This window comes from Lissotriton vulgaris, chromosome 3_1 (assembly GCF_964263255.1).
Source record: "Lissotriton vulgaris chromosome 3_1, aLisVul1.2, whole genome shotgun sequence".
NCBI lineage: Eukaryota > Metazoa > Chordata > Amphibia > Caudata > Salamandridae > Lissotriton > Lissotriton vulgaris.
Genome location: NC_141689.1, coordinates 541,104,069 through 541,120,417, shown reverse-complemented (window position 1 = coordinate 541,120,417; position 16,349 = coordinate 541,104,069). Strand labels below are relative to the sequence as shown.

At 45.6% G+C, this 16,349-nt stretch overlaps 1 protein-coding gene across 1 annotated transcript in view; it reads left to right on the top strand.

The window, feature by feature from the left end:
- Positions 1-16,349, top strand: part of TNPO1 (transportin 1) — a 1,561,564-nt gene that overhangs the window by 449,963 nt on the left and 1,095,252 nt on the right. Inside the window, exon 6 of the mRNA XM_086960799.1 lies at positions 7,667-7,748. Within this exon, the coding sequence (XP_086816925.1) occupies positions 7,667-7,748 (82 nt within the window). The remainder of the gene's footprint in view (positions 1-7,666; positions 7,749-16,349) is intronic.

The window sequence follows — 16,349 nt, the reverse complement described above, 5'->3', positions numbered from 1 at the left end:
CAGGGTAACTGCCCTAACTACCTTAAATTGAGACTTCCCCGATACCAGCAGGCGAGGTCGCTTCGTTCAAATACATTGAATCTGCTACATGCTCCCCGAGCCTTAAAGGCTCGGCTTGGGGGTAGGACCTTCTCCGCTGGGACGGTAACTTTGTGGAATGCTTTGCCTTTGTCTATTCGTTCTGCAGCTTCTGAGATCTGCTTTAGGAAGCAGTTAAAGACATGGCTTTTTAATCAAAAAATCTAAACCACTCCATTTACATCTAGCTGCTCACATAGCGCCGGGACACCTCCGTGTGATGTAGCTGTTCGCGCTTTAGAAATATCAGTATCAGTATTATTATTAATATTATTATTATTACTTAGTTAGCCCTGTTTGCAGTAGCATCTGTACCTGACCTATGCAGGGCAGCAACGTGGGCGAGGACGCACACGTTCACAAAGCATTACTGCCATGATGGTTGAAGGAAGACAGATATAGCTGTTGGACAGGCTGCACTTCGTCGCCTCTTTGCCTAAGGTATCAGGCTATTAGCCTCCTTATTTGATTTTTATACGGATTTCTTATTTCTTACATGCAGTATATTAACTGTTATGTTTGCATATTATTTCATGGTTTTTATTCTTGCATTATGGATTTTTTCTTTTAATATCATGGTGGGATAGTATACTGCTAACTAGTCCGATTCAAGCATGTGAATCTATAAAAGATACAGAACTGGAGAAAAAATAAGTTACTTACCTGTATGCTCTGGGTACTCCAGTATTTATATATTCTTTTATAGATTCACGTGCAACCCTCTCTCCTTTCCGATTAGGCTCACCATTTATCATGTGGAGTTAAATGGTAATGTATTCAGTACTGCTATTTCTACTGTTATCATGGAACTCCTACTACGATGACGGGGAAAATTCAAGCATGTGATCTATAAAATAGATCAATACTGGAGAACCACAGTGTACAGGTAGGTTACTTGTCTTATCCCTATTACTGCACTTTTAACCTATAAGTCTCCCTTAAGGTAGGCCCTTCAGTTTAGGGGCAGGGAGCAAGATTCTAAGTGTGTGGGTGTCCCTGCACGAGCAGTGGTACACCTACAAACCCCGGAAACCGTATTTTGGGCTTTGTAAGTGTGGTACAGCCATTATAAGGAATGTAGTGGACACAGGCAGGTTGAGATGTCCAATCACATAATGGCTGCCCTGTATCTGGTCACATTTGGTATCAAACATGTTGGAATCATGCAGCTACACCGATTCCAGTGTTAGTTGCATGATACCATGTACTGGAGGGCTCTTTAGATGACCCCCAATACTTACCTGTGTAGCCTTACTGGGTCTGCCTGCCCGCCTGTGCTGCTGCTGACCTTAGACAGTGTTCTGCCCCCTGCTGACAAACTTCACTCTGGCAGAGGAAACTGAACAAAGGATTTCCAGCGAAGGAGCGGTGTCACCAACTCTCCTTTAGAATTAGGTACGGTGGGGGTGCTTCTGAGCTCCACCAGACTTTAGTGAAGGGCACATTTGGTGCCCTTCATGCATAAACCAGTTTGGGCCAGTTCAGGAGCCCTCGACTCCTGCTAAGGCAGAGGTCTTCAATCTGTGGGGCGCGACCCCCAGGGGGGTCGTGAAGTCCTTGGAAGGGGGTCGCAGATTCTGTCAGAGTGCAGTTCCTGGCTTGGGCTGATCGAGGGTGCTCAGGTGGAGGCCTAATTCACACGAGGTGTGAAAAACATCAAAGCCTCATTAGCAAGTAAAAGGTATTTTAAAGACTGTGGCTGTGTGTGTGTCCCTGAAGCCGTTTCGAGCTGGGGGAGGAGGAGAAGTGGGATAGGGGAGGGGGGCTTGGGGAGCAGGCTGTAGTGTAGCCCTTTGAGGTCAATGGATATTGCGTGCCTGGAGCTGTGGGTCCCGTGACACGTCCCCCGCCCCCAGCAGGGAGGCACAGAGATGCCCTCCCATGATCGGGAAAGAAGGAAGAAGACACAGAGATACTGACCCCCCTCCCCACCCCATGAGAGAGGCACAGAAAAGGTGGGTGAATGAATGATGGGTGGATGGATGAATGTAAGGATGAAGGATGGATGGATATGTGAAAAGGTGGGTGGGTGGATGAATGATGAATAGATGGATGAAAGGGTGGATGGAAGGATGAAAGGGTAGATGGATGAAGGATGTATGGATGGATGGCTGTGTGAAAAGATGGGAGGATGAATGATGGGTGAATGGATGGATGAAAGGGTGGATGGATGAAGGATGGATGTAAGGATGAAAGGGTGGATGGGTGAAGGATGAATGGATGGATGAAAGGGTGGATGGATGTATGGATGGATAAAAGGTTGCATGGATGGATGAATGATGGATGGATGTGTGAAAAGGTGGAGAGATGAATGATGGGTGGATGGATGAAAGGGTAGTTGGGTGGATGGATGAAAGGGTGGATGGATGATGGATAGATGTATGGATGGGAAGATGAAAGGGTGGATGGATGTAAGGATGGATCAAAGTTTGGATGGATGGATGAATGATGGATGGATGTGAGAGAAGTTGGGTGGATGAATGATGGGTGGATGGATGTAAGGGTGGATGGGTAAAGGATGCATGTATTGTCGGAAGGATGAATGGGTGGATGGATGGATGAAGGATGGATGGATGTGTGAAAAGGTGGGTGGATGAATGATGAATAGATGGATGAAAGGGTGGATGGATGGATGAAAGGGTGGATGAATGGAAGGATGAAAGGGTAGATGGACGAAGGATGTATGGATGTATAAAAGGTTGCATGGATGAATGATGGATGGATGGATGGCTGTGTGAAAAGATGGGTGGATGAATGGATGGATGAAAGGGTGGGTGGATGGATGAAGGATGGATGTATGGATGAAAGGGCGGATGGGTGATAGATGGATGAAGGATAGATGTATGGATGTAAGGATGAAAGGGTGGATGGATGAAGGATTAATGGATGGATGAAAGGGTGGATGGATGTATGGATGGATAAAAGATTGCATGGATGAATGATGGATGTGTGAAAAGGTGGGGGGATGAATAATGGGTGGATGGATGGATGGATGAAAGGGTGGGTGGATGGATGTATGGATGAAAGGGTGGATGGATGGAGGATGAAAGGGTGGATTGATGTATGGATCGATAAAAGGTTGCATGGATGAAGGATGGATGGATGTGTGAAAAGGTGGGTGGATGAATGATGGGTGGATGGATAAAGGATGGATGTATGGATGGAAAGATGAAAGGGTGGATGGATGAATGATGTATGGATGGATGGAAGGGTGAAGGGATGGATGGATGGATGTGGGAAAGTGCGGGTGGATGAATGATGGATGGATGTGATGAGGTCTAACAGGCGTATTTATGGTTGTCAAAAGTTGATGAAGAGGAGTACCAGTTTCTAGAAAGTTTTGTTGGAAAGGGGTCCTTACCCCTAATAAGGTTTTACAAGGGGGTCTCGGCATCAAAAAGTTTGAAGACCTCTGTGCTAATGCATGAAACCACACAAAGGACAGGGGAGTGTCCATCCCCTGCCCAGCTCCTCCGTAGGGAGCGGCCAGAGCTCCTCCAAGTGGCCTCTTGATTCTGCCATGTTGAATCTTGGCCCCTGGGGGAATCTGACTAGCTAGGACAGCTGAGTAGCATCCCTGACCCACTCTGATATGTGGGTCACCAGAGAAGAGGCCCTTCCCTTTTTCTGATTACTTAAGGGCTCCCCTGAGAGTGGGTCCTTAGATTCATCCCGTTAACTTGTAGATCCGACTTCCTGTCGTCTGAAGCATGTCCCAAGACTATTCTATTAGTGGACACTGGAACTCTGCGTTCTTAAAGCCATGACCTACGACAAGACTGCTCTGGTGGGAAGATTCCTGATAAATTTTCCTCCCTGTGCATTTCCAAGTTCTGTAACTCTGTGTTCGTGCATCCTCCTAGTCACCAGGGACTCAGCCTGCAATCAACCAGAAGGAATCTCCCTTGGAGTAACGGAGTCACTTCCCTTCATCCGCAGGCACCTCTACTATGATGAACGGTTTGCTGATCCTGTTGTCTCATGGACGTCTGGCTCTGCAACACAGGTGGTGATTTGTTGGTTCTCTAGAGGCCTGACCAGTCTTTCTTGTAACTTGGGTGACTGTAATCCTTCTTTAGCTGACATGAACCGCCTCCCTGTGCTCCGTGTCTGATTGTTGTAACCAGGGTTTGATGCCTCTCCCCATGAAAGATCTTAAAGCTCCAGGAAGCCCCATCTTCCATCACTGCACTGCTCCAAGAACGACGTCCTGACTGCATTCTCTGCATTCTTGGCGTTCATCTCCTTTGTGTTTTTCTGTGCTACTTAACAATTTCTAAAGTATTTCTTGTGTGTAGTTGATATCTCCAGGTGGGTGATATACCAAGTTAGTGTTTAGTGTGTACTAATAAATACAAAGTATTTTATACTCACCTGGTGTGGTTCTTTCTTCTGTAAAAAGCTTACTCACTGACTATAGACATTCCTCCTGAATAAACATTTGCTGCTGTCCGCAGCCACCCCTTGAGAGTTGTGATTTTCAGGGACCTAAACACTATCACTAAGGGTTGCCTGGACTCCGTGCACAGTGCCTCACCATAGGTGGACACTATATACAGAGCCAGCCTCCTACAGAGGGTTTCTCAAAACCAAGTATCCTCTAACGACCACTCCCCTTGCATGTGCAAACGTGCATTTTGGCAGGTGAATAATGTTTTTAATATACTCTATAGATTTCTCTTTTGTATTATTGGGGGCACGCAAGCCTTTTGGACCATGTACCAAGAAGCACTGCAGTTCTGAAAATGGTTGGACCTTCAAGGGATATTCATGATGTCAACTCATTTGTTTGGTTCGCTCTACAAAAGGGTGGATGACCTCAGAAGATGTCAGTTGGTTGACTACGAATAGCATATTCATCTACAGTGGAGAAGCGTGGCTCAGTGGTTAGAGGCGGCAGACCCGGAAGCTGAGATCGGCCGTGGACCAGGGTTCGATTCCCCGCCTCGGCGGGTCTCGGGCTCAAAATTCCACGGAGTCGACAATTCTCGCTCCGGTGCCTACTCGACTCACGGGGTCACACTCTGCGACTCTGGGCAATAGCTTGCCTAATCTCCACTACGGCCCCTCGCGGCGGGATGCCTGGCTTTCACCTTGTGGATACCCGGCCGGGGTATCTCACAGGGGAATACCAGGACGGGTTCCCTAAGCAAGCGCCTTGAGACCCCTGGGTTAAAGTGTTGCGCTATATAAATCGAAACACATATACATTTACATTTACATTTACAGTTGGCTCAAGGAATTTTCTGCTCAGAGCAAGGTATGTTAAATATTGTACACTAGAGTTTGCAGCAAAAGGTTCCCAGGGAGACTTATTGCACTCCATGTGGAATGCAGTATTCTTGTACTCCGTCCCACCGCTGCCTCCAGTTCTGAAGAAAAGGACATACTGGGCCCAGAAGATCCTGATAGCTCAAATTGGGCTAGAAGAGCCTGTTGAGCCTGAGCAGTTGTTCAAATTTGGATACCTCTTTGAGAGTACCTCCTATCTCAACAACAATTCAGGGTCTTGGGCTAGATTTCTGGAGATTTAATAGATCAAACTGAGTTGTTTTACCTACTAAAATAGTGGATGTTCTCTTTGCGTCTTGGCCCCCAACTACCATATCTGGTCCGTGTGAAGTTTGTGGCTAGTGTGGAGATATCCATGTTGATCCTCTTCAGCTTTTGGATGTTTTGTTTGTTCTGTCTCTGGCCGAGCAAGGCTTTGTATTGAACACTATTAAAAGTTATTGTCTATCATTTTGGCTTTTCTATGTTTGCCTAATCAACATTTGCTTTTAAAATATCCAGTTGTGATGTGTTTTTTTGAAAAGTCAAACTTACAGATTTACTGGGACTGGAGCGTCCAGTGTTTGAGGCCAGGGGCTGCCCCCGGAAACATTATAAGATTTGGAAGCGCTGGGCGGACTATAGAGGACTATGGCTGGAACCGCCTTCTCCACAGGACATTGATGCAGAACAATTGCCAGTTGAACATGGATGAAAAAGGAGTGCACACTTTTAGATATTCGAGAACATTTGCTGCTGGACTGTGTAGACACTGTTTTGGGACGGGGGTGGGAACCGGGTAGGAGGGTGAGGGGTGGGAATGTTGGGAGGGCAATTGTAATGTTGAATGTTGACGGAACTACATGTATGTGATGATTCAATATTTGCTCACTGGTCCATCGATGTCCTGAGGGACAGTGTCCCATGTGAAATTCGTCAACGTTACATTAAAATTTGTTCTGGAAAAAAAAAACTTACTGATTTACTCCTATGCCTTCATCATGCCTCAATGGGACCTTAATTGTGTGCCTTCGTTCAAAATGTGTGTGCTCTTTATGCCCCATGCACAGATGTTCCCTGGGATTCTGGACCATGCTATTACTTCTCCACACTATGCTAGCGATCTACGGTCTTTTTCAGTGCAACCTCCATACATCACCTTTTTCCCTGATAAGTTGTTGCTGCAAACTTGTGCTTCCTTATGGCCAAAATGGGCTAACAGCCTTTCATGTTTGACAGTCCATCATTCTCCCTGTTTTTTCACTCTGCGTGACTTCGCTGAGTGGATCCAAAAAAGATCTTAGCATTTACATTGAAATCATGGAAGAGCAGTGGTTGGATGCCCAGCTTTTTGTTGGATTTGCCAGTGCTTTGAAAAAAAGAAGAGAAAAGGGCAAGATGTAGACCTGTCCTGATGGATTTCCCTGTGCTTAAATGCTTTATGCCCTAGTCAAAGAGGAGCATATAGAGAGGCCTGTTGGGCTCATTCCACAAGAACTAAATCCGCCACTAAGGCATTGGAGAGGTTTGTTCCGGTGTTTGACATCTGCCAGGTTTCTATATGTGCATCTGTCCACACCTTTGCCATTCATTACTTTCTCGATTCTTAAATCTGCAGTAGGCCATTTCACCCTCTCAAATTTTCAAGGGTTCTTTGTGTACTAAAGCCCACTCTTCAGACTTCCCAACTTTAGGTACTGCTTTTTTCTCAGAGAATTACTATGTTGACTCTAAATTGTTTCTTAGTTTTACCAGTGCAAGCAAAGGAAAGGCGGGTCAGAAATGGGTATTATCAAGCGAATTTGTCCTTTGTATTAAACTGTATCATACCTTGGTCAAGAAGGGACTCACCAGAGAGGCTTATTGCTCGTTCCACCAGTTAGAAAGTCGCCACAACCGTTCTAGCTCTGGGTGTTACGATTTTGGACAATTGCCAGGTAGCTGTGGGAGCAGCTGCCCATACTTACATGAGGTACCACTGCGTAGATTCACAAGTACGCAGTGAGGAACATTTTGCCCAGTGGTCTGCAGGACTTCTGGAGCATTACCAAAGGTAAGTAACCTTTTCTTTTCATCTGTTCCATCCTGTAATCACAGAATTCTTTGAGTTTGGAGGGAAATCAATTTGACTGCACACTTAAAATATCACTGCCTGTCTATAATTAGTACTTGCTTTGATTCTTTTGGATATCCTGAAAATTGTCAAAACCTGCCATTTACTTAATGGAAAGGTATGAAATGTTTATTCCCAGGTGGCAATCATTTACTCTGAAATGTACATACAAAAACAATGATAGTTATGCATGTTTACTTCTAGGTCTCATGCTGTTGCCTGCGTGAATCAGTTCATAATCAGTAGGACCCAAGCTCTCATGCTGCATGTAGATTCCTTTATTGAAGTAAGTAATATTCAGATTTTGGTGACTTTGTGGATATGCTTATGAAACACTTTAAGGGTAGTTTTACTTTTTGTCTAGCTTTTCCTGTTTTCCCATCTACATAGTTATTTAACTTTTTGATGAGTGTTTAACTTATTTCAAATAATCCTTTCAATAATACCTAAAGGGGCATTTTCTTTTATGAAGCACTTTAATATGTTTGCCCAAAATACTTACTTTTACGTTTTCATTACAGAAAAACTGAATTTAAACGATCAAGGCAACCATATTCCCTACCAACCTTTCCTATCAGTAAATCAATCAATCAAATATTTATAAAGTGCTGCAATTCACCTGTGAGGGTCTCATTGCGCTGGGGTTACTAGCTGCTGCATGGTGATATGTTCATTTAAATGCCGTAGGTCTTGAGTTCTTTCCTGAGTTGCTGGAGTGAGAGCTCAGTCCTGAAGTGGCAGGTCTTGGCTGCCAAGTGTGAGAAGGAGTATCTTTTGTTTTTGGCTCCGCTGTCTGCAAGGAAGAGGGAGGCCGAACGTAGGAGTCTTTTGGGTTGGTGGAATGTCATGCACTTGTTGATGTATGGTGGTCCTTCGTTGTGCAAGTCTTTGCATGCGTGGGTCAGCATCTTAAACGGGAATCTGTTCTGGATCGGGAGCCAGTGTAGCTTCTTGAGGTGGAGTGTGATTGTGCCGATGAGTTTGGTATTGTTAGTAGTCTCTTCAGCAGGCGTGTGGTGATTCCCTACGTAGTGTGTTCCCGTAGTCCAGCCTGCTGGTGACGAAGGTCTGCTTGATGGTCCTTCTGGTGTCAACTGGGGGCTGCATGGAGATCTTGCAGAACATGCATATAAGATTGCGTTTACTTATTTTTTCATGGATAACTTGCTGTCCAGGATTATAGCGAGATTACGGGGGTTGGCTGAGCTCTGTGAGCAACCCTGCATCGCTACATGGCGATGGTGAAGTGTTGTTTCCAAAGATGAGGATCCGTCTTTTCCGTGTTTTGCCTGAGACAGTAGTCCTTCATCCACTCTGCGACATTCATCATGCATCTGTGGAACTTGGCTTTGGTGGTGGACTTTTTTTAGCAGCGAGAGGATGATCATGTGATGGGTGTTTTCAGTGTAAGAGAAGATATTGAGTCCGTGAGGTCTGACGATGTTGGTCGGGGGGGTCCATGTAGATGTTGAAGAGCGGGTGGAGCTAAGGGAAGATCCTAAAAGGACGCCACAGATGATTGTCTTGGGTTCCATAGTGAACTGTGAGATATGGATTTCTCTGGGTTCTCCCAGTGACGCATGAGGCAAAACATTTGAGTACGTCTACCTGGATGTTGATGTGGTGGAGTCTGTTGATCATGAAGTGATGGGAGACTGTGTCTAAAGAGGCCGACACGCCCAGGAGGATGAGGCCTGCTGTTTCTCTGGGGTCGAGGACCCATTTGTGGTCAGTGGCTGCGATCCAGGCTGTCTTAGTGCTGTGATTGGCCAGAAATCCGGATTGAGTGGGGCCCAAGAGGTTATTGTGTTCCAGGTGTTCAGTGAGCTTCTGGCTGATTGCTTTCTTGAGAGTTTTTGCTGTGAAGGGGAGCAGAGATGGGCCACTAGTTCCTTGGTCCTGCTGGTCACCGGAAGGTTTCTCCAGGAAGGGCTTAACTTCAGCGTGTTTCCAGCCCTCTGGGAAGGAGGCCGTGGTGATGGAGGTGTTCAGGCATTTTTTGAGCTTGTTGAAGTTAATGATGGAGATTGTGCTTGGAGTTGTGAGAGTCCAAGTGAGTTTTTGTTAGTGGGTGTGAAGAGGTTGATGCTGTTGGCGGCGGGAGGTTGACTTGTGAAATTTTCATAGATGGCAGAGATCTTGTGAGAGAAGAACGCTAGTGTGTCGCATAATTCTTGTGAAGTGCTAATGTCTTTGTCAGCGACTACAGGGTTGGCGAGCTCCTTCACGATGACAGAGAGCTCCTTGCTGCAGATTTTTCTGACTTGTATGTGGTCTGCTAGGGTGTTCTTCTTTGATGCTATCAGGAGGCGGTGGTACTGGTTGAATGCTGTCTTGAAAGCGGTGTGGTCTTTTGTATTCGCTAGTGTGTTGCATAGTTCTTGGTAAGAGCTAATGTCTTTGTCAGCGACTACAGGGTTGGCGAGCTCCTTCACGATGACAGAGAGCTCCTTGCTGCAGATTTTTCTGACTTGTATGTGGTCTGCTAGGGTGTTCTTCTTTGATGCTATCAGGAGGCGGTGGTACTGGTTGAATGCTGTCTTCAAAGCGGTGTGGTCTTTTGTATTTTTGCTGATGTGCCACTTCTGTTGTAGTTGATGGCAGTTCCATTTGATGGGGTTCAGCTCATTGGTGAACCAACTGGCTCTTTTGGCGGGTCCTTTGGATTTGGCTGGCTTGGTGTGGACGATTGTGTTGGTGCATTTTGTGATCCACTGCGAGAAATTTTTCGTGGCCTGTACTAGGTTGAGTCGTGTCTGGAAGGTGGGAGTTGAGAGCCTTGTTCCACTGGTCTTCTGATATCTTTTTCCAATCTCTCTGCATGGTGCTTGGGGGCACAGTGCCAGCAATATCTATTAGCTAATCCTTAACTTGGGTAGGGCTATCATTTTTCAATTATAGATATTGATCTGATAGAGACTTCTAGCTGCAAATTACTTACCTTTGGTTTTTCCAGGTCTGAGACTCGACCTAGAAATGTTTGCGAGAGCAGTACCCTTGTGTGCCATCAGGTGGCTCAGAGTGATTTGCTGGCGCTGTTGGCCTCTGTTGTGATGTTGCGTCACCTATATAGGGGCCACCCAGACGTGCTTAAGTTGGTTCTTTTCGTTCCACGCCAGTTAACAGAGGTTTGGCTCCATGTGGTGACTGTCTCTGCATCTTCTATTCTTATGGTGTCTTGAGCTCGACCACGACTCATTCGTGCTTCCTCGGACTGCCAGGCCATGGCACTGAAGGCCTTGAGGGAGCGATCCACGAAGGCCCTTGCATCCCGCCAGTCGACCCCATTGAGCACGAATCCTCAGAGGTCCCGGTCCTGATCGATGAAAAGGTCGCGGGCCCGCTTCAGGAGCCCCAAGTCCTCTTTGTCGCACTCAAGGCCTTTGGGACACTGGGGAAAGATGTATAAGAAGTCAAAATGGATTTAGACTTCATCTTGTCTGTTGTGCGTCGACGAGACGGTTCTGCGGAATTGTTGCCAGGTCTCAGCGCCTCCCCAAATTTCCAGAAGCCGGAACTCCCACTCCTCACCCTACACTCCGATGATAAGAATTTCGTGAGGCCATGCACCACAAATTTAAGTGGGCTGACCCCTCGGGGCACGTGCGGTTGGAGGAGACCCCATCAGGCTCCATGCCGACTGTTCCGGTGGGATCTTATGGATCCGATTCCGGTTTGGTGCCAGTCGTGCCTATGCGACCTTCCCCGCTTCTAGTCTCGAAGTCTGTGATCCCGGCAGTGATCCCGGCAGCGCTGACTCCATTCTTCTACCTGACGACTCAGATCAACATCCGGTCAGAGGAGTTGGGGATCTCAAAGGGGGTGCCACAGGGGTCTTGCTTAAGCCCGACCCTGTTTAATATCTATGTGGCCCCCCTGGCAAACATCATGAGATCCCATGGGTTCATCCCTATGTCATACGCGGATGACACCCAGCTCCTCTTCCCGTTTAAACATCTTACGGATACGGTCAGGAACTCTTTCTCCTTGGGGATGAAGGCAGTAGCTCACTGGATGGCATCAAACTTCCTGCAATGCAATGTGGCAAAAACGGAGGTGATGCTGTTCGGTGAGGCAAAGCTCCTATGGTCCCCAGACTGGTGGCCGCAAGACCTTGGCCCAGTCCCAGAGCCAAAGCAGGTGGTAAAAAATCTCGGTGTGCGTCTGGACCAGGAGCTCTCTTTAAAACAAAACAGCAATCAAGTAGTGGGCTCATGTTTCCATGTGATCGCTATGCTGAGGAAAGTCTTCCCCTTGCTCCCTGATACAACTAGGAGAACGTTAGTGCAGGCCCTTATACTGAGTCGACTGGACTACTGCAACGGGATGCTCCTATCAGTAAATGAGGGAGTTATCGCGAGATTGCAGGTAGTCCAGAACACGGCGGCCCGTCTTGTCCTAAATCAGCCTCCCCGCACACCATCGAAGCCTCTTCTGAACACCCTACATTGGCTACCTATCAAACAAAGGGTGAAATACAAGATAGGGTGCACTATACATAGAAGTCTCCAGAACAAAGGCCCAGAGTATCTAAACAATAGATTCTCTCTCTATAGGCCCGCTCGATCCTTGAGATCCAGTGAACAAGGTCTTTTACAAGTTCCAAGAGCTAGAAAGACCAGACAAGGTGGAAGAGCTCTGTCCATTGCCGGACCAAGATTGTGGAACAGCCTTCCTCTCTCTTTGAGACTTTGTCAGGAGTATCTCCTATTTAGGAAACAGTTAAAAACCTTCTTATTTCCTAATTAATCAATGCCATCTGCCTACCTATTGTTACAAGCTGAAAAGGTTCTCAAAGGCGCGGAGATACTCCTTCGGGAGATGATCCTAGCGCGATATAAACCTGCAAATAAATAAATAAATAAACATCAGTCGACTCCGGCACCAACTGAGCCCAGAGGTTCTGCGTCATTGCCTGTTCATTTGAAGAGGTTTCTGACAAGGGTGAAGAATGGGAGTGGTCTCTAAACCCTTTCGAACACCAATTGGAAGCTCTGTTTGAGGAATTGGACTGATAGTTGTGCAAGGACGCTGTACATTCCGACCTTGTGGAATTGGTTGCCAGAAGTCATCAACCATCCACTCCTTGGCAGCTGCAGTCTCCGAGCCTTCCTAGTTTGGGTCTGCAAGACCATGCCAGTCCAGTTGGAGGGAGAATTCAACATAATTTCCCCCGCTGGCACCCCATAACATCAGATAAATGGGTCTTGCAGATCATTTGGGATGGCTACTCTCTTCTGTCTTTTCCTCCTCCTTTACCGCCAACTCAACGTCTGTAACACAACAAGCTTTGCCCCCTCTCTCAATGACTTTAAACTAGGGACCAAATGAACATTGACTTTAAATTTATACCTTTTTTTTAAACAATTACTTGAAGTTTTTTTTGGCAGAAAGAGAATACAAAATACAAAATTATTAACAATCTTACTCGAACCACAATTCACAAGAGAACACTTACAAACTATACGAAAAGAAAAATTCAAGTGTTACATCCAACAAACGATATACATTACAGTGCAAACAATACACATTACAGTGTCACAATTATATAATATACAAAAAAGTTATCAAAAGCAAATTAATCTGTAAAGAGAGCCAGTTCAATACAAGAGCAACAAAAGCGTGAGGCAGTTATATTTTTTGAAAAACACTAAATGTTATAGTTAGCTCTTGCTGGATTTGCCGACGCGTTTCAAGTTTGGGCCAAAGGTGTCCAAACTATCATCAGGGCTCTTGTTATTATTCTGTTAGGATGTAGAAAAACACGTTTTAATACAACCAAATGGCCCCTTCTACAACAATAGCACCGTTTGGATAGAATTAAAGGTACCTGAACGTTCATATGAGGTTGGCCTGTGATGGTTTCTATGGATGGACCAAATCCTTTATTCAGGACACAACCAAGGCTACTTCAATAACAACACCAATCTGAGAAACAAAAGGTGTTGTCTACATTTACAATGCGTGGACTTGGGGTGTTACATGACACCCTATTGTTTTTTTTAAAAAAAGACTTATTAAGGAATTCATACCTTAAGTTGAGCGGTCTTGTAACATAAGGAGGGGGCGGAGGGATATCTTTTCTTTAGATCCTGTGTAGAAAATGCGTACCCGTTTGTCATGTATAGAGATACTTAAATAAATAGCCAGGTATTTAAATGATCGACACAATTGTCGTACCTGTCACGTTCTTCACTGTGGGGCTGCTTTTTGGCCGTGGATAAATCTCCCATGTGCCTGTGTGAGCAATGCACTAGTGAGTGTATAGTTATTTATAAAACACATGCACTCCCATAATTTCCACCCCTCCTTGTTCATGTAACTGCTGATCACAGCGCCAAGCAACCAATCGGTGATAGTGCGCTCTAGAAATATTTTAAACATAAACATGCACGCATACATTTTAGTCCTGTACGCGGAATGCAATTTAACTCGTACCTTCACTCCTGCTGGAGGAGGCACCACCTCTCGCCCCCAGTCTACGGCCCCAGCCGGGGCTGTAGGGAGTCAGAGTCACTTTAATTTGCGAGCTCGGCGTCTTCCGATCACGGATCCCTCGTAATCTGTAAAGACGCGTTCATGATTAGTACACGCGAGGCGCAATGAATGTTATTGTCAAAACCGGCCGGCGCGGCCGTTTGTTTTGCTCACCTCTGTCAGTCTTTTAATTGCGCTGCGTGAAAACGATGCTCCTCGATTGCTCGCTATTAGTCTATGTGAGCGGCGGCCATTTCTGCCATACTTAAGGGGAGGCCGCTTTGGGAAGGGAGCATTCTGGTATTTGTGGTACGTGAAGTACAAAGTCAAGTATTGTACAGACTACACGCAATGATTTTAAAGTACATAAAATACAAAGTCAAATGTTTTGCGGGCTACATCGAGTGAATCTGATAGTGCCCACAAAAGGAATTTTAGTATGTGCACAAGTTCCTCTCAGATACTCATCAAAGTAATTATCTCATACTGTCTTAAATCAGAGCCAGACGTGTTGAGTCCTTCCTGACGACAGTGGGTCGTCTTAACAGTGACAAACCGACAGTGTGGCACAAAGTCTCAGATTCTTGGCAATTCGGACATATTATTCAGGCCAGTCATAGTACAATTGAATTTCAATATAAGGTAAGCTTCTTTTTCAAGTAGCATTTTTTTAATGTCCGCAGGGCGCTGTACGTGGCTCATTGTGTGTAAAATAGTCCACTTGAAGTCATTCTCATTGTGGGACATCTCAATGAAATGTTCTACCACCGGAGCTGTTAGTATTTTCTTTTTGATCCTTGATCTATGCTGTCCTATTCGGAGATTGACCTGCTGGTTTGTTTTGCCTATGTAGATCCTAGAACAAGGGCAGATCAGGGCGTAAATGACATTTTTGGTTTTACAGTTTGAAAAACCAAGATGTTTCCATTTAATTCCTTGGTGTTGAAACTCAGTGCCTTCAACAGTACTGCCACATGAAACACAATTATCGCACCTATGGTGTCCCTCTAACGGTTTCATGTCCCATAATGCTCGGAGATCATGTTTGGGTAGGGACTTTGGGAGATCTGCTCGCACAATTTGTTGTCCCAAACTGCGGTTCTCTTTGTATGCGAAAATTGGGCGTGGGAAGGAACATTCTAGGTCTTCCAACAGATGCCAGTTTTTAAGGACTGCCTGTCTGAGCTTATGGGTATCAGGCCCAAAGGTGGTAACTCATACCAATCTGTCCAATTCTTTTTTCTCCCTGGTTTGTAATAAGGTTTCACGAGGAGTAAATCGCGCCCTCTTGTAAGAATTTTTCAAGAGTTTACGTGGGTATCCTCTATGGATCATTTCATTGCAGAATGCCTGTGCATGTTGGTCATAGTCGCCTATCTCAGAGCAATTTCTCCGAAAACGTAACATTTGCCCATACGGCAAGTTAGCCTTCAGACTTCTGGGTGGTAGCTTTTGCGGTGGAGGATGGTGTTCTTGTCAGTTGGTTTCTTAAACAAAGATGTTTTTAGTTTACCCTCCTCACAAGTGACCTCGACGTCCAAAAACGTCATTTTCGTGGTGCTTGTTTCGATGGAGAATTTGATGTCAAAATGTCTATTATTGATCCAATCATGGAACGCTAAGAGTTCAGTCTGGCTCCCCTGCCACAGGAGCCAGACGTCATCAATATATCTCCACCATTGAAGGATATTGTCCTTATACGGGTTGTTGTTGTCTACAAACAGGGTTTCGTATTGTGCCATGTAGAGGACTGCCATTTCTGGGGCATAAGGACACCCCATGGCAGTGCCCTTGATTTGCATATAAAACTGGCCATTAAATGTGAAGTAATTCTTCTGTAATGCTATCGCTGCAAGTTTGAGAATGAATGCAGTAGGCACCCTGTGCGGCTTTTCCCTTTTATCTAAGAACAGTTCGATGACCTCTAACGCCTCTTCCTGAGGAATTTGTGTGTATAGGGACGTAACGTCCATAGTTGCCATGATATGTTTGGATGAATCAAACTCTATTCCTTCCACCTTCGTTAGGAAATCAGTAGTATCTCTGAGATACGATTTGACCTCCGTCAAAAAGGGCTTTAAAAAGAAATCCACATATTTGGATAGTGGCTCTAAGCAGGAGTCGACACCCGACACAATCGGGCGCCCTGGTGGTTCGGCTAGGTTTTTATGAATTTTGGGGAGCAAATACAGGACAGGTATGCGAGGAAATTTTTTATTCAGAAACTCAAACTCTTTGCTACCCAAAAAACCTTCATCTTTCCCTTGCATTAGAACATCGGTGATCAAACCCTGGATCTGTTTTGTGGGGTCCTCATTTAAAGATCGGTACCATGTGGTATTATTGACCTGTTTAAGTCCTTCAGCGACATATTTGTCGCGGGGCAAGATGACGACCGCACCACCCTTGT